The sequence below is a fragment of the Anguilla rostrata genome, chromosome 13 (genome assembly GCF_018555375.3).
Source record: "Anguilla rostrata isolate EN2019 chromosome 13, ASM1855537v3, whole genome shotgun sequence".
NCBI classification, from domain to species: domain Eukaryota; kingdom Metazoa; phylum Chordata; class Actinopteri; order Anguilliformes; family Anguillidae; genus Anguilla; species Anguilla rostrata.
The window spans coordinates 23,981,780-24,005,469 of NC_057945.1; the positions used below are offsets into that span (position 1 = coordinate 23,981,780).

General features: G+C 43.9%; 2 protein-coding genes across 5 annotated transcripts; both read left to right on the forward strand.

Moving 5' to 3' along the window:
• Positions 1-345: 345 nt before the first annotated feature.
• Positions 346-11,092, forward strand: LOC135238624 (tubulin monoglycylase TTLL3-like). 4 transcript variants are annotated; one of them, XM_064306730.1, is made up of 13 exons: positions 346-1,508; positions 2,089-2,302; positions 3,298-3,401; positions 3,509-3,701; positions 4,068-4,123; positions 4,511-4,639; positions 4,908-5,022; positions 5,775-5,879; positions 6,551-6,743; positions 6,895-7,043; positions 7,933-8,176; positions 8,808-9,243; positions 9,674-11,092. In XM_064306730.1, exons 2-13 carry the CDS (start codon positions 2,206-2,208, stop codon positions 10,337-10,339), a joined length of 2,487 nt encoding a protein of 828 aa, XP_064162800.1. In that variant the 5' UTR covers positions 346-1,508; positions 2,089-2,205; the 3' UTR covers positions 10,340-11,092. The 4 variants fall into 4 exon arrangements, with proteins under 4 accessions (XP_064162800.1, XP_064162802.1, XP_064162803.1 ...); XM_064306732.1 differs by having other exon boundaries at positions 346-1,183; XM_064306733.1 differs by having other exon boundaries at positions 349-1,508; positions 3,509-3,689.
• A 417-nt stretch (positions 11,093-11,509) lies between these two features.
• On the forward strand, positions 11,510-18,075 carry LOC135237857 (cytochrome b-c1 complex subunit 1, mitochondrial-like). The gene is made up of 13 exons (XM_064305380.1): positions 11,510-11,664; positions 12,359-12,499; positions 12,961-13,047; positions 13,235-13,364; positions 13,540-13,738; positions 13,989-14,068; positions 14,278-14,393; positions 14,774-14,917; positions 15,051-15,211; positions 15,825-15,910; positions 16,546-16,634; positions 17,143-17,218; positions 17,384-18,075. The coding sequence occupies exons 1-13, from the start codon at positions 11,602-11,604 to the stop codon at positions 17,446-17,448; spliced, it is 1,437 nt and encodes a 478-aa protein (XP_064161450.1). The 5' UTR covers positions 11,510-11,601; the 3' UTR covers positions 17,449-18,075.
• The last annotated feature ends 5,615 nt before the right edge of the window (positions 18,076-23,690 follow it).

Genomic DNA, 23,690 nt, shown 5'->3' on the forward strand with positions numbered 1-23,690 from the left:
CCCGGATTTAAATAAAAAAGTAAACTGGGGTATATGGATTCACTGAAGGTCTATCAATCCAGATGATTTAAAAATTAGTTTATCTGCAATACACATGCATGGTTAAAATTTATGTTATAATGTGCTTGGCAAAATCTTGCACATAGCAGACGCCCCTGCAAACTTTACATACATATTTGTATGAATGTTTTTGTTCTAGCAAAAGTGGCAATCGGTTCTATTTAAATGTCATGTAAATCCATTTCCAACATTTCACAAGTAAACATGAAGAGATCTGACAAGTTTTAAAGCAAAAAATCTAAGGTCAAAGAGCGACCCCAAGTGTAAAATACAAAAATTACAGGGACATGCAGTGTGAAAACCTTGCTGAAAATTCCAGCTAAAACCAGCGGGGATCCTGAGCTGATTTAAATAGTTTAAGCTGTGTTTTTGACACTTATAATTGGTCAAAGCTGATCTGTAGGTGCAGAAAGCTGGTAAAATCTGGTTAAGCTGGTAGGGTAAGCCGGTGGTCAAACTGACTATACAGGCTGGAAGTTGGAGAGTTCTGACTCAACTAACTAGTAAACATTTTCTGAGGTTACATTCCTTATTGGTGGTTTGGTCCAAGTTTCAACTTGAATTCACCTTCACTTCGAAATTAGACGTTTCGATTGGTAAAACTCGATCGGTAAAGTGATTCATAAACCTATAACATAGGGCAGAATATGGTTGTTTATGCACTTCTACAGTAATTCCAAATAGTAACTGGATAATGTGTGATATGTAAGTGCTTCGTGAAAATGAATGAAAGTGGATTCGGAATCTTAAAGGTCACTAAGAATTGCACTAAATATTTGTATAATGCGCAATATATACTTTGTATATAAACTGTAGGCCTATATAAATACTGTATATACATTTTAAAAGTTTGTGTAGGCTGCATATTACAGCAGCTGCTTAAGAACATCACTGCAGAAGTTTCCCGCTCTACAATGCCGCTTTGCATCTGTTTCTGTGTGCGCTTGTCTGCGCAGTTGCACTGCATGCGTTTTACCCGGAGCAATATTTTACACTACACCGTCACATTAACACAGAAACAGTTTCTATGGAAACTGTAAACGGTGCGTTGGAATGTACGGGTACGAGAGACTGCGCATGTGCGGCGCGATCAAATTGGGAGCGATTGAAAGCAAGGAGAAAGGTGAGTGTATTACCCAACGCGAGACAAGAAATTGTCCGAGAAATGCAGGCCGACTGACAGCTCGTGTTGCGGTAATAAACTTAATAGCTGTGGCATTAGGGAAAGGATCGAGTCGACTCAATGCCTGGAAGCCTAACCTTTTCACTTGCGGAACCACGCTGCCTATTTGTGTGCTATAGACTGGACTGGTTGACTGAGCTGCACCATCTGCAAGAACAGTGATATGCTGGGATCCCAATGGTTGTCCAGAGACTGGCACAATTTTGGAATAGCAGAGGGAGAACAGCATCAATTATATAATGTGCACTTGTAACCTGTATTATAAGTGAGTGCATTATACATCATATGTACATTATGCACATTATGTTTGTCGCTAAAGTTTGCGGTAGTGTTGTATCTACTGTTGCTGCTGGTAATTTGGATTGTTTCATGTTGTTGTCTGTGGCATTGTTGTCACCATGATTACAGAGATGTTAATGAGAAACTCACCCTTGCAGGGGTGTAACTCTGCCCTGCCTGAGAAGTGACAGAGGTGACAGGTGTGACAGGTATATCCAAGATGTCTCTGGATTAGCAATCTGACCCAGTTAACACTCCGATCCATTGACAAAACACATTCTCTTGTGGATCTGTCTGTCTGCCTACTAATCGTGTATCATGCCTGTCCCTGTACCCCTGTTAGTATGAGCATTTGTGGATTGTGTATGTGTTTTTCTATACGTGTCGGTCTGCCTGTGTGAGTGTATTCTTGCATGTGTGTCTGTGTGTATGTTTGTTTGTGTGTTACTCCCCCATTGTAACCCAGCAAAGGGGATAATTACAGTACTGAATCAGAGTCACTAGGCAGCCGAGGACAACCTGTCTGTGCTACAATTTCATATATTTGGCTGCGCTTCTCGTGGCAGGTGCTGCAGAGTACACTGATGGAATTAATAACTGAATAACGGACGGAAAGACAGGAAGCTGGGCTGCCCCACACAGAGACGGGGGCAAAGGGGGGGAGCAGGGGGACAGGCGGAAGCATGGAGGCCCCGAAGCAGAGAGAACTAGTGCCTGAAGCACAGTGTCAAGAGGAGGAAGTGAGCAGTGAGGTGTGGCAGCCACCCAGCACAAACAGTGGTGAGACTGACCAACTGCCTGCTTGCTGTCTGTCTGCCTGTCTTTATCTGATCTGTCTGTCTCTCTGTATCTAATCTGTCTGCCTTTGTTTGTGTCTATCTGACTGATCATAAATATATTACATGCCATCCATATACTCTTGTGGGGGTGGAGTAAGTTAATCATATTTAAATATTTAAGTAAACATTTAAAGGACATGTCATGTTGTACAGTATAATGAATTGATTTCATTATATGAACAATTCATTATAGAAAAATAAATCATGATTTGCATAATTAATTTTGGATCCAAACAACATGCAGGAGTGGGAATCATTCAGTCCTGAGGGCTTGTTTCAATCATGTGATTGGGTGTTAAGAGTGAAGGATAGTTTAAATAAGTGATGAAGGTCAGGTTTGAGAGTAACGGGCAATACCTTAGTTAATGAATTAATGTGTGCATGCAGCAGGAGCGGTGTGTGAATATTGCATGTATTTTCTCATGTCGCGTTATTGGGGAGGTCAGGAGGTCAAGGGTCAGGGGCCGAGTTACAGTCTCAATTACACATTAATGCCTTTGTCAAGACATATTCAGGTCAAGTCTCCTCTAACTTGCTATACGTTTATGTTGTGGGTGACAAAAGGATCAGACAGGGTGCTGTGGTCAGTGCTGGAGAGAAATAATTGGGAGTCTTCCTTGCTCTCATGTTTACAGAGTACCCATCCCCCAAACCCCTACAGTTCACCTTGAACTGAGCTCGGTGTCTAAACTATGTCTATAGGCTTTTTGTGTACTCTCTGATCAGCTCGCAGGCTACTTACTGACAGCACACACACACACACACACACACACACATAACAAACACTACTACCTGAGGATGTCTGTTGTATTTATGGCAGAAACATATACTAATGCAAGTGAAATTTACAGTTTTTGTTTATAGTGTTAGAATGGGCGTGTAATAGCAAAGGTGTGATAGTGAACGTTTTCATTTGTCTGTGTGCGTGTTTGTCAGCTCCATCTGCCGAGGGGAGGGTGCGCCGCAGCCTGCTCAACCTACCCGTCATTAACCTGGACAGGCTGCGTGCAGCCAAGGCTCTGGTGGACAAGGCTGTAAAGGTGAGGACAGATAAGGCCGCACACCTCCTGTGCGGTGTCGGATGAAGGAAGGCATTCCCTCACAATGACCCCCCCCCCCCCCCCGGCCCTGTCTCTTCGTCTCTCAGCTCCGAAAAGTGTTCTCCATCCATGGTCCGTATCCTGTGGTCCGTGCTGCCCTACGGGCAAGAGGCTGGGTGGAGCATCGCATGCCCCGCCCGGGTCTGCTACGCAGGCGTCGCCGTGGCGATGAGGAAGGTGACAGAAATGACGTGGACGCCAGTGATGACGATGATGACGACGATGATGGTGAGGCTCTGGGTGAGAAGAGAGAACAGAAATCTCAGATTTGGGGTTTTTACATGCTTTCCTGATGCAGAGGATGCACTTCTGCAAGCTTTGGGCTGGATAACAAAGTGTACAGGAAGAGCATGTAATCGGAATAAGAAACATTCTATGGGAAAAGTCAGTGAAGCCAGCCAGAGCCAGGGTATTACATATTTAACAACCAGAGGCCTATATGTGTGCATGTAACACTGGATGTACAGAGGACCTGGTGCATATGCAGTGGGCTATAATAAATATACAGGGAATAACTAGCACTGTCATTCCATCATATCATATCAGGTCCACTGCACTCTGCTTTGAAAGACTCAGTTGGAATTGACTCCCCTCCGTTTTTCTCAGATAGTCCAGAGGAGGTGGAGAAGGAAGATGACCCAGATAACATGTATGATCTCATGGTGAGTCAGCTTATCTCTGTGTATCCAACAGGAAAGGTATCCTTTCTGATGCTGGCATCCTGTGGATTCAGTTACCAGGATGCCACCTTTTAGTATGACTGCAATTCTGATCATACCACTTTACCTAATTATCTCTCCTCCCACCCCTTCTCTCTTTCTTTCTTCCTAACTCTCTTTCTTTCATTTACATTTAAAATGCAGCATTAAAGTTTTTTACTGGCGAGACATAAGCCAGTGATTCCAAAAGGCAAAACAAAAAACAAATATAATAAAAGGTGAAGAATTCACAGTCGTTGTAACGAACAGTTGTATTTGCGAATTTTGTAATGTTTCTCTGTCCAATTCCCTCTCTATGTTCTTCCTCCATGCCTTTGAACCTCCTTCAAGTCTCGCATGGTTCGAAATGAAATGACGTATTTCTATTGGACAACACGGAGAGACACCATTGACAATCGCACGTTGAGGAAGGAGCAGATGACCAATCATTTTGCAAAGGCGGGCACTTTCACCACCAAGGTCAGAGGCAGGTCACAGTTGAGGCAAATAAATGTAATGTTGCGAGCAATCTTCTACCTCTCCATGTATTTTACTTACTTGTCACCCGCTCATTCCCTCCCTTTTTACTTCCATTCCCGTTTTCCCCTCCCCATTCTCTCCTCTTGTTCTCTGTTCTTCTTTCCTCTCCTCTCTGTCCCCCTCTCCCCTGTCCCTCCTTCCCTGACTCTCTCACCCCTGTTCTCTCCCCTGCTCCTGCTCCTGTTCCTCCGTGCCCTCTCTCCTTCAGGTGGGGTTATGTGTGAATCTCAGGAGCCTGCAGTGGTATGCTGCGGCAGATCCAGACTCTTTCTTCCCACGCTGCTACAGGCTCGGGGCGGAAGACGAGAAACACGCTTTCATCGGTCAGCCCCTCCTCTCTGCTTCCAATCTCTGTTCCCGCTCTCCTCCCCGTTTCTGTCCGCCCCCTCTGTGATTTATAAAAGGGGGCGGTAGCATCTCTGCATGTAAGCAATGGTTAGTTTTTACTTGTTCTTAAAGTTACAAAGCCAAGTGTTCAGGGCAAAATCTGATTCTGTAATTTTAGTCCATGCTGGACTAATGTCAAAATATTTAAACTGTCCTACACTGCAGAATTGTTAGCACTTAGCAGTTATATCATTGTGTTTGGGAGGTGAGGGACTATTGGTGATACTTAAGTATCAGCTCAGCTCAGCTCAGATACTTCACATACTATGCTCCCCATTTGTGGAACTCACTTTCAGCAAAAGAATGCATTACACATTGGTTCACTTTATGAATCTTTTATGAAACACACTGTCTTCCTACCCCATCAAACACCTTTAATTCCTGTTCGCCTGAATCTCTTTTATTTTTTTCACCCATTCATTGTCTGTTCCTAAATGAAGTGCTTCATCTGTAACCTGCCATATTTATAACAACCTTTTAGGTAAGATACATCTCTTAAACTACTATGCAAGACTCTAACAAATACAGAGTAATTTCTCTTATCTCCTATCCTCTATACTTGCTCTCTTTCTCTTTTACCCTTTCTCTTCCACAATCGGTTCCCTTCATCACTCTCCCCCCTCTCTATCGCTTCCTCTCCTCACTTCTTTCTGTGTCTCTTGTTCACTTTCCCTCTTTCTCTCTATAGAAGACTTCCGGAGGACAGCATGTACCAGCCTTCTGCAGTGTGTAGTGGAGAGGATTGTGGGCGAAGGACAAGAGTTTGGGGAAACAACTGGCCTCTCACCACAGGGTACCACACACACACACACACACGCATGCACACACACCTACACACACACACACACGCACATACACAAAATCCCAAGTGTGCCACAGCAAAAGGGTATGAGACGCTGAAACTTCAACCACGCACACTTATACAATACTCCACTTTCACTCATACATCACACTGACAAATAGCACCCTGGCAGAAACAAACTCTACATTCCTACACAGACTTATCTGGCAAACTGAGGTATCCTGATGCAGGTGGCTAAAGAAGGATAAATGTGGGTGAGTTTGAGCCTTTTACATAACTCATCCTGTGAGGGTTTCTCAAAAGTGAATAACAGGAAACAGCAAGGTGTATATGATGAGCTGCCACTTCTGTGCATTTTCAGCAGTATTCCAGATTCACCATGAGTTACTAGCATACAGAGGTCAATCACACATGGTTACAGTAGTTAAGCTACCTGGAGGTTGGCGTACATTGCCAACTTCTTCAACTTTCAGCTGATGTTTAGGTCAGAGTGCGTGGGCAGTGCTAGTAAGAGGCCACACACTACAGACTGAGAGGATCCTGCATGCTCTGACTCCTCTTAATTCATTTCACAAATGCCTGGCACTGGCTGTGGCCCCTGTGAATGCTGTACCGAGAAGCACTGCTGTACTGCTCTTTCACCCCGCCCTCCCTTTCTTCAGGTCAGAAGAGGTCATGCAAGCGAAGGGCTGCCACCCTGGTGCCGTCCACTGTGATCCAGAGAGCTCTGCGTGTGTGCCAAGCATTTATGGACAGCCTGGACCACAGTGACATTGATGTTGCCATGGAGACATCCCCCACCCTCACAGAGCAGGAGTGGGGAGAGTTCATTCACAACTATTACCGGGTGGTCCAGTGAGTATATTTTGTTATTTGTTTCAGATTAGTCACATGCAAGGTCAAGTGTGTGTTCTTTTACTTTGTATCTATGTACATTTTATTTACATCAGAGGTGCATCTCAGTATTGACCTCTTATTCTTTCTCTCTCTCTCTCTCTCTCCGCAGTGATGGGGTGGAGATTGAGGCCAGTGCTCTCTATGCAGACAGCTGTCAGGCCATGCTGAAGAGGCTGTGGGAGGTCAGTCCACAGCTGGACACTGATGGAATCCACAACATCTGGATCATCAAGCCTGGAGCCAAGTCCCGTGGCAGGGGTGAGTCACATTCAGTCATAGCCATCCCATAATACCACTGTCGCATATTTAATTTTGATTATTGTCTTTGAGAGACAGACAATATAATTTCATCTGGAATACTTGCTCATAGTCCTCGCAGTGTCATTTGTGATTGAGTAACTTGTTTTGACCATAGGAATGCTCTCTCTCTATCCCTGTTCTCCCCTCCACAAACAACAAAGGAAACATCCTTGGGACAATTAAATTAAAAATAATGCTGCAAGTCTTATCTCTGTATACAAACCTGGTGTTTTGGAGTTGGAGTTTTCTCTCCTTTGAAAGTTTTATTACTCTTTCTGAAGACACAGAGCAAACCAGAATCATTGGGACACCCAGTGTGTTAATGTCCATATAGACAATGGTTGTTAAGTCCTGCCAGTTAGAATTTACATTTTTAGAAGCAGTGCCACTTTCAAGCAGAACCCAATGTGGTGGGATTTGGTTTTGTTATATTTGGTTTTGTTATTTAACATTTTTATCTGTGTCTTTTTGGAACATTTTGCTGTCTTCGAGTTGCTCTGCCTATCAACCAATTTGGAAATTTAACTGATAATTGATATCTTTGATAATTAACCAATCAAATCATATAAATATATTTTATACTTTGGATAAGTAAAGTTTTAACTGTTGATGCACTTGTGTTCGACATTCAGAGTGCTGAATATTAAAGAGAGTGTTAGCTGTTAAAAATGCTGGATTCAAATTATAGATATATTTTACTCAGTCCTCACTTCCCTTACACCACTGACATAGTGCACAGTCACAACTGCAGCAACAGGACTACAGACAGTGAAATAACAGCACTACAAACAGAGCACAGTAAAAGTACTGTAGATTCAAAAACAGTTATTGCATTCTACTACTGCAGGCATCATGTGTGTGAAACACCTGGATGACATCCTGAGGTTGGTGGACAGTGACCCTGTTCTCATAAAGGACAGTAAATGGGTGGTGCAGAAGTATCTGGAACGCCCTCTCTTGATCCACGGCACCAAGTTTGACATACGGCAGTGGTTCTTGGTGACAGACTGGAACCCCCTAACCATCTGGTTCTACAACAAATGCTACCTGCGCTTTTCCACACAGCCATACTCTCTGGAAACACTGGACAGGTGAGAAACAGGGAGGAAAAGAGAGAAAAGGGAATGAGAGAGGGAAGGAAAGAGAGAGAAAGGAAGCAACAAATTCATGAGAAGAGAGGGAAGGGATTAAGACTGAAGAGAGAGATAGGGTGAGAACAGGAAGGATGAAGAGTGAGAAGGCAAAAGATATTGAGATATTCTGCTATTATAATAATAATTATTATTATAGATATAAAAGATATTTTATTATTATAAATATTAATCATTCACATTGGTAATATGATACAATGCATAGTCATCCCAATAAAATATATCTTAATCTGAAACTGATATGACAGATTGTAAGAGAGAGATTAAGGGTGAGGACAACAAGGATGAGAGAAGATGTCTGGAGACAAAGGAAGAGAAAGGTTGGATAGAAAGGAAGAAAATGGGTGGATTGATAGAAAAGCAGAATGAAGAGATGGAAATGGAAGTGTGACAGAAAAGACTGAGCAGCTAAATAAGCTTCAACCATCTGTGCTGAGCAGTTAACAGACAGGCATAGTGGAGTATATTTCTTCCCAGAAAGACTTCAGGGGGCTTCATGGATGGAGATAATATACCTTCTTTCACATACCCCATCCCTGTCTCCATCTCTCCATCTCTCTGTCCCACCCAGTTCAGTTCACCTCTGCAACAACTCCATACAGAAGCACTTTCGGCCATCTCCACTGCGTAACCCAGAGCTGCCCGAGGACAACATGTGGTCATGTGACCAGTTCCGGGTGTTCCTGGGCAAACAGGGCAGGGAGGCAGAGTGGGAGGGCGTGGTGGTGCCGGGGATGCAGCAGGCGGTGATGTACGCCCTGCAGACGGCTCAGGACCTGGTGGAGTGGCGACGGGGCAGCTTTGAGCTCTACGGCGCGGACTTCATGCTGGGCCGGGACCTGCGGCCCTGGCTGATCGAGATCAACGCCAGCCCCACCATGTCGCCTTCCACCGTCGTGACGGCCCGACTGTGTGCCGCTGTGCAGGAGGACACCCTGCGAGTGGTTCTGGACCGACGGTTGGACCGCAACGCTGACACTGGGGGATTCAAGCTCATATACAAACAGGTTAAAGGGCTGCAAACACAAACATTACACATGTATTATACGCACATTACACATATGGACACACACACACACATACACACGCAAGGTATGGGGTTTGAGGAGGGTGCAGGTTTAGTTCAGTGTATGGCACTACCATTGTGCCCTTAAGCAAGCTGCTTGACCTGGAGTGCTTTAATTACTATCCAATTGAATAAATTGGGAAACTAAGGTAATAAAGCCCCTCACCTTGAGTTTTAACTTACACTTTCCACTTACAGTCACTATCAGTTTAGTTTTCTAAACACCATGTTTTCTAACCTACCTGGGTAGGTTACAGTACTGCCATTTAAGGTAGTGCTGGCAGGTGCATCTGTCCAAACATTATATGAATTTCCTGGCAGTGTTCATAGTAGGTTCACTGTGTCCAAATGGTCTCTCTCATTCAATCCAGGCTCCTGTGGAAGTGCCACAGTATGTGGGGGTCAACCTGCTGGTGGAGGGGGCTCCTCTCCGGCGACCTCGCCCCCCACCTCAGAGAAATCCAGTCCCATTCAACCCTGCCCCTATTATTCTACCTCGCGCCGTCAAGTCATGCCCCCAAAACTTCCTTCCCAAACATCGTCCCCCAGGCAGAGAGAATAAGATGGTGGCAGAGAAGAAGGGGTCGCCTAAGTCCCCAAGGAGGTGGAGGAAGGGAATGGTGCGACAATTCACCTTCTCCAATCTCAGCGTGCCCCCCGTGAACGTCCTGGAGTGCCCCACCTTGACATCAGAATCCAAGAAAGTGCAGCGAGTGAGGTTGAGCCTCACCACCATAGAAGGCGTATCCCGCTCTCAGGACTCCCCCTGGAACAGGTCTTTCCCGTGTGGCCACACCCCTCGGCCCCGCAATGTCCGCCTGCTGCCTTTACCAGACCACTCCAGCAATGTCCACAGCGGCCCTGTCCTGCCACTGGAGGTCATTAGCCTGCAGCATGGTCTGCTGGGTGCCGGACAGTCGTTTGACCCCGCCCCACTTGTCTCGCACCCTGGACTCCAACTGCATCCCCTCTGCCACGTACGCAAACAGGTCAGGGCCAATCAGGAAGGCTGCGCTGGTGTCAAGCAGTCCTCCTGAAAGAGTCCTGCAGTGAGCAGGGAATAACTCTGTGCTGTGTGCAAACACAGCCTTCTGTAGTGTACTGCAGGGGTCCCCAAATCTTTTCATCTCACTGATAAACATCAGAGACATTTAGCCAATGCCCTATACTGGATGCAGTAAGTGGCTTAAGAATGTCTGGCTTCAATAAGTCACAGAAGCATGTACAAGTATTGATGTCATTACAGCATGTTTAGAACTATATACAGTCCAATGCAGTCTGTAAGTATTTGGATAGTGACATTTTGGTCCCCTTAAAATGGGGAAAGTATGTATAAAAAGGGCCGTAATTCCTACAATGTTCAACTGATATGGATGTAAATACTCTCAAATTAACTTTGACAGTCTGCAACCTCATATTCACAGTTTCATTTCCAATCCAATGTTGTGGAGTACAGAGCCAAAACAATAAAAATTGTGTTACTGTCCAAAACACTTACGACTGCACTGTATCTTCTATATAAATGTTTAATATTTAAATTACCACACTATTATTACATTTTATCTGAAAGCCTAAACTATGACTTTCATAAAATATATTAATAAACAAAATATTCTCTTCAAAACACCTGTATTTTTCTTAGGATCCCCTGGATCTCCATCAAGAACCACTGGGGGTCACCAGACCCCAAGTTTGGGGACCCCTGTTGTAGACCTTTCCATGCACACACAGATATTTATAGAAGATTGAGATAACTATGAATTGAAAAATAAAACCAGTATTAAATTGTCTCCCAATGCGTTTTTCCTCTGGGTTTTTAAATACTAAGTTTATGAATAACAGTCTTTTGTTAAAAATTAATTTGGAATACTGGCTCATGCTGGTCACATTGTCCATCTTGATAATACGTGGGAGTCAACCTCGACCAAGAAGAGGTCCACTTTGGTTCTGTCCTTGATGTTGCTCGTAGGTTTACTTAAATAGAACTGTAGAAATGTAGCAAAAGCAGGAGTCATCAGCAGCAACTTTTGATAAATGTGATTATATAAACAATAATTATTAAAATTATTAATTTAATTAATAAAAAGCACGTCTGGATAATACTGAGCATCAAGAGCCCAACTTAAAGTGGGAGAAGCAACATTGTGGTTTGTATATACACTCCCACATTTTCTAAACGACTAAACTAATAAGATTACCATGAAATGGCAAACGTGCGCGTTCATACTTTATTTCATCATTTCGTACATGTTTTGTACGCGCGCGCGACCGGCCCTACGTTCTGTGAACTTGGGAAAAGATGGCTGCCTCCGTGTGTAGAGCCGGGAGCGCTTTGGGTCGAGCTCTTGTCAAAGGACCCAGGGTAAGTATCCAAGTTAATGTTGTTCGTTAGTACATTAATCAATAGAAAGTATCCCTCCGTCCATATATTTAAGGTGTCAAGGGGTAATAACCATGTATGAATTAGCTCTGGTAACCTTTGGAGTTACAACGCTAGTTAGCTTGCTTAGCAGCCGACCAGGAAAGCCATTTCCTGCACAGGGCTGTCCGTTCTACAGCTTGGATATCTTGTGTAAGGTCACAATGCTAATGTTAGCTCAATGTGTGGTTTCACTGGTGTATTGTTAACAGAAGCAAGATAACAATGAACTTTCGTGGTCTGCTACGTTGTGTTTTAAGTGTCATGAGAACTCGTGGATTAACGTAATTCGTGACGTTAGGGTGATATATGTTGTTCGCAGGAAAGAAACAAGGTCATAATGCGGACAGCTAGCTCACTCATCACGTACGATCAAACGTGCTATGTTGAGACTAAGACTGATTAAAGGTGTTTCAATTGTTTTACGTTTTATTTACGTTAGTTAGCCCGAGTTACTTGACATTCACAGCATGTTTCCTAACCTACGTTAGCTAGGCTTATTAGCGTTAAACTAAGTGAGGTTCAGTTCGCTGTTGGCAAATGATTCGTTCTTGCTATGGCACAGATGTATGCGTATGTCATGTGTTTGTTAGTGTCTAGCTATGTGTGCATTAATCAGGGTTCCCTTGCTCTGTAGCCTGTCCTGTTGTCTTTGAGACGGGGACAGGGCAGCCTGTCCTATGTGCAGAGTCTTCGGGGGGTCCCCGAGACTCAGCTCACTACCCTGGAAAACGGTCTGCGCGTCGCCTCAGAGGAGTCTGGACACGCAACCTGCACCGTGAGTGTTTTCCGTTTGCTGTTCTTTGTGCTGAGCATACACTTATCAGTGCCTGTCACTTGAGTTTGTCATGGCCTGTACTCCAATCAGAGGATCAGCTGGTTATGCCTTTGTGTCAAAATAAGGCATTATCTGGGGCATGGTATTGCTGCCTACCATGCACCTCGTCTTACAGTTGTATTGTCTGGAATTATGTATTATTATTTACATTATTACATTACCTTCTATGTGTGTTCTCCTGGTGAGGCCAAATACAATTTTCCAGAGAAGAGGACAATAATATCTGATCTTATAGAGTAATAAAACCAACATATGGAAGTATGGGTACACCTGCTTTCAGACATGCACATGCATATACACACATGCACTTTGTCCCATTTTCCTATGTATTCTTCTGTTATCTTTCTATTCCGCTCAATTCATTTTCGCTGCCCTTCTACACCTCTGCAATTCTCTGACAGGTTGGGCTGTGGATTGAATGTGGCAGTCGCTATGAGACTGAGAAGAATAATGGAGCTGGCTTCTTCCTGGAGCATATGGCTTTTAAGGTACTCAAACCCTCGCTGTTGTTTTAGCTTTAGCCTAGCATAGGCTTGCAGCGTAAGTCCTCTAAATTACGAAAAGGACACTTTTCCCTGTGCTTTATTGTGCTCTCCAGTATGCACATGTACTGTTCTCGCTTGTATCTCCTTTTTCCCCTATCCTAACCAATCTCTTCTCTTCCCATCTTCTCAGGGGACGAAAAAGCTCTCTCAGTCTGCCCTGGAGCTGGAGGTGGAGTCCATGGGGGCCCACTTGAGCGCCTACACCTCCCGTGAGCACACTGCGTACTACATGAAGGCCCTGTCCAAGGACCTGCCAAGAGGTAAGGCCTGTCCTGTCTTCCTCTGGGTGTGTGTTTGTGTTTGTGGGTGAGATTGGTTTATGCAGTCCTTGCACAGATTTCACACAGCAGCACAGAGCGGGTGTGTTCCTGCATGTGTGCTGGGTTTAGTGTATGTGCGTGTGGGATCGGTCACGAGGCCTCTGTCTCTCCGCAGCGGTGGAGCTGCTGTCAGAGGTGGTGCAGAGCAGCGCGTTGAGTGAGTCAGATCTGGAGCGGCAGCGCGGGGTGGTGCTGAGAGAGCTGGAGGAGGTGGAGGGCAGCCTGCAGGACGTCTGCCTGGATCTGCTGCATGCCACCGCCTTCCAGGGCACCTCGCTGGGACACAGTGTGCTGGGGCCTTCGCAAAACGCCAGGTACTGCACACGGATGATGTCTACATATATGCATCATGTTACAGTCACTTAGCAGATGCTCATTATATACATAGATGGGTACGCTATAATTTATCAGGTGCATTTACAAATACACAAAAAGTACACTCCTGCGTGCACATATATATATATGTGTGTGTGTGTGTGTACGCGTGTATGTGTGTATGTGCACACACTCTGTATAAAGCCCGAGCTGCTGGTTTGATGAGGTCTCTGTAATTCACTGCTGTAGGACACTAACTCGTGAGGACCTGGTGGAGTTCATCAACAGCCACTACAAGGCCCCTCGCATGGTGCTGGCAGCTGCTGGAGGTATGCAACAGACTTTCCATGATGAGTGTTTTTCCCCACTCCGTGCTGTTTGCTCCTTGCATTGTACATTTTAGTTATTGACTTTTCTGTGGTATTGACCAGTTTTGACTGTGCTGTTTATCTGCAGTGGTTCTGTGTTAACCAGTGTCATTCCCCTGCTCTGATTGCCCTGTGGTGTATAATCTGCTCTCCTGACCCCTTCTCCACAGGTGTAAATCACAGTGAGCTGGTAGATCTGGCCAAGCAGCACTTCAGTGGGGTGTCGTTTGAGTACGAGGGGGATGCTGTGCCCGTGCTTCCCCCCTGTCGCTTCACAGGGAGCGAGGTAAGGGGCGCACCTCCCGTCTGTCCCGCACCCCCTATACTGTCCCTCAGTGAAAATTTGCATTCATTTAGGATTATACTCTATAGGATTACAAGAGAGCTGTGCACTTGTGTTCTGTGCATTGTAAGTCCCCATATGTAATGAGTCAGTAGCTTTTAGAACCAGTAACAGTTCAGTAAGAAGTACTAGTGTCATTGTGCCAACTTGTCAAATAGTAATAAGACGGGGCATTTCTTTTATCTGTTCATGAGACACATCATTTATTTAGTCTGTTCTTGGATCTGTTGCAGACGAGCACCAACTCGCACCTCCTACTGAACACTGGTATCACTGTTTTATCTGCCTTTCTCTTCCCCTCTCCACCCTCCTCATTTCTGTAGATTCGCATGCGTGATGACGCCATGCCCCTAGCTCATGTTGCCATTGCAGTGGAGGGTGCTAGAGCAGCAAGTCCTGACATTGTTACTCTGATGGTGGCCAATGCGATGATTGGCAGCTATGATATCACTTTTGGTGGGGGAAAGGTGAGTTCTCTCGATGGGGAGACACTGGATCCCAAACTTTTACTCTGAAACTTCCTGTTGAGGGAAGCCTTTCCATTTTGATGATGTTAGTGACAGTCTTCATGGTTTGACTGCCTGTGCGCTTTTCAAACAGAATCTGAGCAGCCGCCTGGCTCGCCTTGCGGTGGAAAACAAGGTCTGCCACAGCTACCAGGCCTTCCACTCCTCCTACTCGGACACCGGGCTGCTGGGAATCTACTTCGTCACCGACCAGCACAACATCGATGACATGATGTTCTATGCGCAGAACCAATGGTTAGTGTCCAACAACTATTCATAGCTGGTAGACCTTGGTGTTTACACACTCTCCAATGTGCAAAGACGCTTATGCATGTGCATTTCATCCCATCGGCTCATAGACACAATAGTACACACTGGCACTAGAACAGGGGGTCTCAAAATGGGTTTGGTAGAAGTGGAATAAAATGTTTTCCTTTTAGAAAATTTTGTTTATATTTCCATTTATATATTACACATTGTATAGCTTCAGATAAACTGATTTGTGCATCCTTGTTGTATTAAACAGTTGAGTTGTGAAGAATTTTGGAACTCATGCACTGGAGCACGGATATAAAATTAATAATATTGTTCAACGCCATTTTACATAAACTGACAGATTATACTTGGCAATACTTTCTCAGATCTGGCTAATGCACATTCACCAACCGTCAGATGGATATAGACTCTTGGATATGGATGGTTATTTCTGAAGGGGGTGGGGTTGGTCATCTCCTCCGTGCCGATACTGGCCGTGTGAGTCCCCTGACTGTGAGCGCTGGCGTGCCTGTGAGCTCTGATGCGGATGGGCGCTGTCAGACTGCAGTCTGCGGCTGTGCTGTAACGCTGCGTCCTGGCTCGGCTCCCGCAGGATGAACCTGTGCACCTCGGTGACGGAGAGCGATGTGGCCAGAGCCAAGAACGCGCTGAAGGCCACGCTGGTGGGCCAGCTGGACGGTGAGAGGCGGGCCTCCTCCCTCAGTGCCTCTGTTCTTATTCCCTTATCTCAAACCCTCTCCCGTATCTCACTGCCTGCTGTCTCGCGCTCTTCTCTTTCCGCTGTCACACATGGCTGTACAGAGTCACTGCTGCGGGCTCCTGGGACACTGATGATGTATTAGATGCACTATTACAGCTCTGACTGCTCTGATATTGACTCTGCTGTGTTGACTATTGTCACACCTCTGATCGTATATTGACTGACTCTACTGTATCAATGTTGACTGCTGTATAGACTCTGTACTGTAGTTACTATGGCTGTGCTGTGTCGACTGGATTGTAGTTACTATGTCTGTGCTGCATTGACTACTGTGGTTACTGTGGTGGTACTGTATTGACTCTGTACTGTAGTTACTATGTCTGTGCTGCATTGACTACTGTAGTTACTGTGGTGGTACTGTATTGACTCTGTACTGTAGTTACTATGTCTGTGCTGCATTGACTACTGTAGTTACTGTGGTGGTACTGTATTGACTCTGTACTGTAGTTACTATGTCTGTGCTGCATTGACTACTGTAGTTACTGTGGTGGTACTGTATTGACACTGTTTTACTAAGCTGTACTTTATTGGCCCTGTAACTGTGCTCCCTCAGGGACAACGCCGGTGTGTGAGGACATTGGCAGACATATCCTAGACTACGGGCGCCGTATCCCTCTGGCCGAATGGGATGCCCGGATCAATGTGAGTCTGCGATTCACAGCTCACCATTATGGCATGCCTTTACTGTGGAATTTTACCTACACACCTGAAGCATGTCTACTACATAGGCGAAGCACCGCTAACGCATTCTACCCACAGCCAGTAGTTCTGCCTGCACTTACTTTCTGTTCACTCTGTCTCTTCTGATCAGAGATACTCCTATTCCACTCTTAGGCATTCTGACAGTGCCTACTTTGCCCAGTTATTCAGTACCTGTACCGTAATTAAGTACCAACTCTTTTTCATATACTGGTTTCTGGTTGGAAAATGTGGATATTATGACGAGACTGGCTTGTCTTCATATACCTGATTGCTGTTAGGAAAATGAGCAATATGTATTTCATGGATATGGTGTTGCTCAACCTGATGTGAAAACACAAGTAACTGAATACTGAGTAACAGGAGTTGACCAGTTACCCCCTGCCCCCCCCCCCCGCCGCCCAGCCCGTCTCACTGTCTCTCTCTTTCTCTCTCACTGCCACACCTGCAGGATGTCACCCCGAGGATGGTGCGAGACGTCTGCTCCAAATATATCTATGACAAGTGTCCCGCTGTAGTTGCAGTCGGTGAGTCCTGTTTATACGGATATAATTGTCATGGCAGCCTAAAGACTGCAGTGCTGTTCTGTAATCTGTAGGTGTGTGTTCACATGGGTGGTTGTATATGTGCGCGTTTGCGTAGCTGACTGTTACTCCAGCAGATTTCTGAGCGCTCTCTCCCTGCTCCCTCAGGTCCAGTTGAGCAGCTGCCTGACTACAACAGGGTGCGCAGTGCCATGTACTGGCTCCGATTCTAACCCTGCAGCTCCAGCGTTGGTCTGCTCCTCACTGCGTCCCCTCAGACCACTCCCAGCACACCCTTTGTCACCCACTCTTCTCTGCTCTGTGTCAGTGCTTCCCATCATGCAATGTAATGGAGAAACTGTGTTCCCACAGTATGCTGACTGTACGCTGTCCTTCTCCTCCCCCTTTTCCTTTCATGCCTCGCTCTATTCGTCTTTCTCCACTCTGAACACGTGTTTGGTGTTGGAAGTGCATGTAGGCCTCTTTTCCTGTTTGTTTTGTTAGACTATTTATACCTGTTCTTTTTACCAGTGTTTATTTTGGGGTCCACCTGAGCCCTGAGGTCTGACCACAGGTTTTTAGAAGGAGCTGTAGCTGAACAGGTTCACAGACATTTCCACACTCTGTACAGGAAGTGCATTTGGACTGTGCACACAGGTTCATTCAGTACTGTAGGGGGGGAGGGCATGGGGTATTTACAGTCATTAACACAAGAGCAACAGTAAATTATTCTAATGCACAGACTTTTATTTAGAGGAGAAAGGGGAAGTATTTATGATCATGTATACTTTTTTCTGTTGTCCATTGTACATAACAGCAACTCTGGTGCATCCAGATTCAAATAAAAATGTATTGAAGTACCTCTCTCTATGATTAATTTACCTAAAATATTATTTAATTCACCTTTCAAGGTGTGTGAATGTTCTGTATGAAGAGATTACAAGGCAAGTGTGTTCTGGTGCAGGAATAGACCTGGACCGATCTCTAGTGGGATGAAGAGAGGACGCATCTCTCTTGTAAACAGGCGACCTTTATGAAAGCCTGGTTTTTTCATGAACAAATGCTTGCTAGAACATAGTATTGTTTTTCATGTGGACTTATGTAAACAATTAAGGTTGCATTAGGGTTAAGGGGTTTATGTCTTGTTAAGTGTAAAAGGCAGTGTTTTCCAGATTTATTATATTTTTCTTTTTTATTGTTTGACTGCATCGAGCGTAATATTTTAAGGTTGCAGTAGTTTCTACGGTTCATTAAAGTGCAGCATGTAAAACAATGCAGTGTCAAAACGTTTCACCACACATACAGAGTACTACACATAGTAGAGCACAAACAGTGTATCAATGAGCACACATGTGCCTTAACAAGTTAAGCACATACATAATGCAGCTTAACATACCGACAACGCAGCAGCCCAGCAAGCCCATGCAATGTATATGACAGTGGAACACAACTAAAGACCCATGAGTATGCCATGCTGTCAGCTCAACTCAGTGGAGCGTAATACAGAAATAAATACAGATTGATGGTGCACAGAGAACAACTGCAGTTCCAATTCCTATTTCTTCTAAATCTTGCATTTGAATTATACTGTCTCTGATGTGTAAATATGGGATAGTGCATACATACATTTATACAATGATTCCATATTTAGATTTGAAAACATTCAAGTATTTCTGAATGTCAAATAAAAGGGCATTACTTTGCACCTTCAGTTAAATCTATGTGCTTGAAGCATATAGTGATATTGTAGTTTCTGTAAGCTGAATTTCTATTTGACAGGATAAATATTAAATACATTTTTTGAATGAGGTAGCCTAACATTCACCACTATTAATAACCAGTAATATATAATGCACATTTGTGAAACCCAAATAATTTGTCTCAAAATTTGAGTGAGCTTCAGGGATGGACAATGATGCAGAACTAAAAGTAGTGCAAGAAAATCCTCTAAGAGCTAAAAGCTGCCAGATTGCTTCTAAAAGTAACTTTTACTCTCAGGAGTTTTTAGGATTCACAATTCACAATGTGTGGTGGTTAATTGGTAATCGCTACAAAAAGTAATAATGTCACAAGCTTGCTGCCTATCAGTGTGTTGTGAGCGCTTCAATTCATTTACCAGTAACCAAGCTCAGCTTTCCTGTGTGCTCAGCTAAAAATGCCTGTCTCATGGACCACAGTCAGTCATCTTGGACCCTTCTGATGCTGGAACCTCGGCCACCGATTTTAATTTTCCTGATTAAGGACGGCCAGCCGAGTCCTGAAGCACAGCACGTGCAGAACATTTTCACTGAGGATCTGTAAACATCAGCTGAGGCACTGAGCCCTCTCTCCCTTTGCCATTTGGGGGGAGGTGGGGGACAAGTCAGGATGCATGCATATGAGATCTCTGGGGACATGGGGGTGAGAAGAGTGTCTTCTGGGGCTATCACCGTGAGGAAGGGGTGAGGGATGGGGGTCTGTCTGGAGAGATTGGCACAATGTCTCCAGAAATAGAAGGTCTAAAGTTCTTCCTTGTGGAATCTAAAGAAAGGTGTTTTGTCTGTGTATCTGTGTTTGACTAATAAATCAGTCACCAGACTTGTGCTGCTCATTTCCTGGTGCAGTTATCAGATAAGAAGTGTTCAATCTGGGTTTGATCATATTAGTCTGAAGGGTTTGTGTTGTCACCAATATTATTAATCCGAGAAACATAGTTTTGGGCATCTAACATTCATATTTAGTTACTATCACAGATACACATAGGCCTACATGAGGCTCAAATATATTGTTAATATGTAAAAGTATAAAATATCAGGAAGTGGTTACATATACTGTAGTAAATGGCTCATATCAAGATAAAACATGATAACTGAAGTAGGAGAGGTTGAATAGGTATATTATCAGGTACCTGCAGGTGGAACTGCCTCAGGTAAATACTTTGGTTAAACTGGTCTTTGTATCCATCAGACAGACAATTGTATTCTGTAGATTGTCTGCCCCTGATGTGTAAATGTTAAAACACATTACAAATTCCTATATGCACTGTTTGCATTAACTACTATTTCAGACCCTGTATTCTTGATTGACAGTGCTCTCGTTAAAACATTGAGAAAGAAGTGATAAGGAGGACGCAATGCTTGTAGTTTAATAAATCCTTTTCTGCCATCATTTACATGCATGGAGGTATGACTATTCGGTGCCTATGTAGATGTATTACAAACTATGCAATTAATTACTAATATACTTCAACATGTGATCTGATGCCAGTGTCTTGGGTAGCTTGTAAGACTTCCAATATCGTACAAAAAGAGGGATGGAGAGGGTTTGAAAGGAGTGGAAGTGGCAGGGGAGAGGGGCAGGGGTGAATGGTAAGAGTGGTTTAGAAAGAGATGGAGAGATGGAAGAAATAATAGTTGGGAGAAAGGAAGAGGGGGAGTTGGAACAAGAGCAGAGAGGCAGGAGCCAGGGACACAAAGGGACAGCAAAGTGGAGACGCAGAGCCCAGAAGAAAATCTGTTAGTGCAGTTCATCGGAGGCTCCTCCCCTCGCAAGCAGAATAACTTCAAGACTCGGACAGTGAGAGGGAGGCTTATCATCATCTTCATCATTGTCCTGCTTCACTGAAGGACAGGAGGCAGTATTTTACAGGACTCTTGTGGACGTGAACAGTGGTGTCAGGTAATTTACGCTCTTCCTTTTCATATTATTTGAAATTATTTCACATTAATAATTTTTTATTTGAAATATTTCATATGTATTTGTCTTGATTCCTGTCTCCTTCTTCTATATTGTTTTACCTGAGACGCATAAATGCACCTGTTTGGGTCAGTCTGTGTCACAATCATGTAATTTCAGATATTTGAAGCATTTCAAACTTTCAGCTCCTGTTTGTACTTTTACAGTTTTATATGAATGGCATGAAAGCACAGCAAAACATTAGCCCTAGGTTGACATAGAAATCTATTACACAGTATGTACCTTTCAGTGTGATATTTCATTGAGCTAATGTGGGCAGCTTGGTGCAACATGGTGCTACTACTGTGTTAGTTTTGTTCAGCACTATGTATTGTATTGATGTATGGGATGAAAAGTGAATTGGTGGACATGTTTTAGTGGTATTAGCTGATTTGATTACACTGTGCTCACAAACAGCAAGCACAGAAACTTCACAAAAAAACTCTATTTCTGCCAACAAGACACAAAAATTTGTTTTTTTATTGAGTTGCATTGTGCTTTTTTTAATACCCTAATTTAAAAATATTTATTAGATTCTTCAAATTTGATCACTTTTATTTTAACAATAAAATAATACGAACATTAAAAACAGACAATTACACAATTTTAAGGGATTTTCAAAAAGATACAAATGCAAAAAAGATTTCAGGTTCTGAGACCTACTTGCAAAATAATTGTGTTCAATGAATGAACTGCATTCAAGATTTCTCTCTCTATCTATCTATCTCTATCTCTGTCTCCCTCTCTCTGCCTGTCTTCTCCCCATTACCCCCTCTGCCATGTGCCCTGCTTGGTTGGTGTCAGGCATCAGATTGCTCCTTCAGTGATGCGTGGCATGAGGCTGTGTGTGTACCTGGCTCTGATGCTCATGGTAAGTGGGCTATGCCAGGGGAGGGGATCTGGGGACCGAAGAGAGCAGCAGAAGGCGGAAGGCAAGTGGGGGAGAGACCTGGTGGCCCTCCGCATCCTTAACAGGAATAGGGTCCCAGGACCCCTGCAACCCCCCCAGCTTCGACCCACATTACGGAAGTACAGATTCCAGAGGCCTGCACCCCTGGCCCCGAAGAGGAACCCCCAGGGGTCACGGTTTGCCCTGTCACTGGATGTCCCCACCAGCATCCTCAGTGCCCTGATAGACCTGGCCAAGAACCATGAAATGCGAACCAAGGCCGCCGCAAATGCTCAACTGATGGCTCGCATTGGAAAGAGGAAGTGAGGACTGCACACCCAATGGGCTGGGGCAGTGGAGGGGGAGATAAAGCAGGGATGAGTGGGATAACAGTTAGTAGTGGGAATACATGAGATGCTGACCTAAAAATTATACAAACTGAAAATATGTATGTCCAGGGCAAGTTTCTTCTTTATCTTCTGTACCTCCTGGCTGGCTTTGTACCTCAATTATGTTAACATTGACTACTATGCCTGAAGTGTAATATTCTAGAACAACAACACAAATTGTATCTGCTTAAACAGCTGAGAGATGAGACTGCACAAATGTTTGTTTCCACCAGCCTTAGTGGAATCTTAGATGACTGATAGACAGGCTGACTAAGGATTAAGGAAACAGTATTGGAGATTGATACTATGTATAACCAAGACTGCCCAACCATTATAAAGGTTGAATGATTAAAAAGACAATTTGGTTCCATTTATGTCTGTGACAGTGACGTTATTGGGGCATTTAATTAGTCAAGCAGTAAATCACAAATTAGTCAGAGAAACACATTGTTGTTCACAGAGGCCTGCCCTGATAAGAAATCAGCAGTGGAGGGGATATTGTCCCATCAGAGGAACACTGCAGCGTCTATTCATGAAGCATTTCCGTCCTTAGTACACCACTAACTGCTTCAGAACATACATTCAATTCTGAAATGACAATGCAGCTCTTGGTTCAAATTTCCCTGATATTCTAAAAAAGTATATTTAGAATATACTTTTGAAAGTTTATGAAAGTTTCACTGGCTCTAAAACTTAAGTTTTCTAATAGATGAAAAATATAGTCAGGCCACATCACTGTGGTCAGTCTTGTATACATGCCATCTGCTGTGAAAATCAGAAATGTTCTGTGAACACTATTCGTGCTCATAGAGTTTAAAGTGGGATAAGGATAAGGGTGAGGGCAGTACAAATACTGTAAATAATGAGTCAATGTTGTCGCCATATGAAAAACAGTTGGTTCAATTATTCAGCGAATTTGCAAGAGGTCAGCTGACTTAAGTGTTACGTCTGTGTTGCTAAGTTATTGGAACTGAATTCCATCATTAAATACAAGTTTATTTTATCTTGACCAAATCAAACTGCAATTCAGTTTAGATGGTGAACTGACGTCTTGTGCCCAGGGGGACTTTTCAGCAGACGTATATGTGAAGCGTAAACCTGCATGATGTGTGCATTTAAATGTTTATATATATATATATGAGTAAATGAATTCCAAATTCGTGTTTTATGTGGTTCTTGAGTATTCCCTGGACAAAAAAAAAAAAAAAACCGTAGCCTATAATTAAATCATGAGTCGTAGTTATTCTCAGGCCAACGAGCATGCTTGTTTTCGCAAAAACCTGGGACACATATTATGTACAATTGTAGGCTACATAGGGAACATGCGTGTGACACGGGCTTACGTAGGCTACATATGTTTGAGTAGCCTATATTTAACTACGGATACGAATATATTAAACAAGATCTAAATGAGTCATGAGTCACTGCATTCTTGGCTCTGTCTTTGGCTTCACCGTGGCCCATACAGCAACTGACAGCTTGT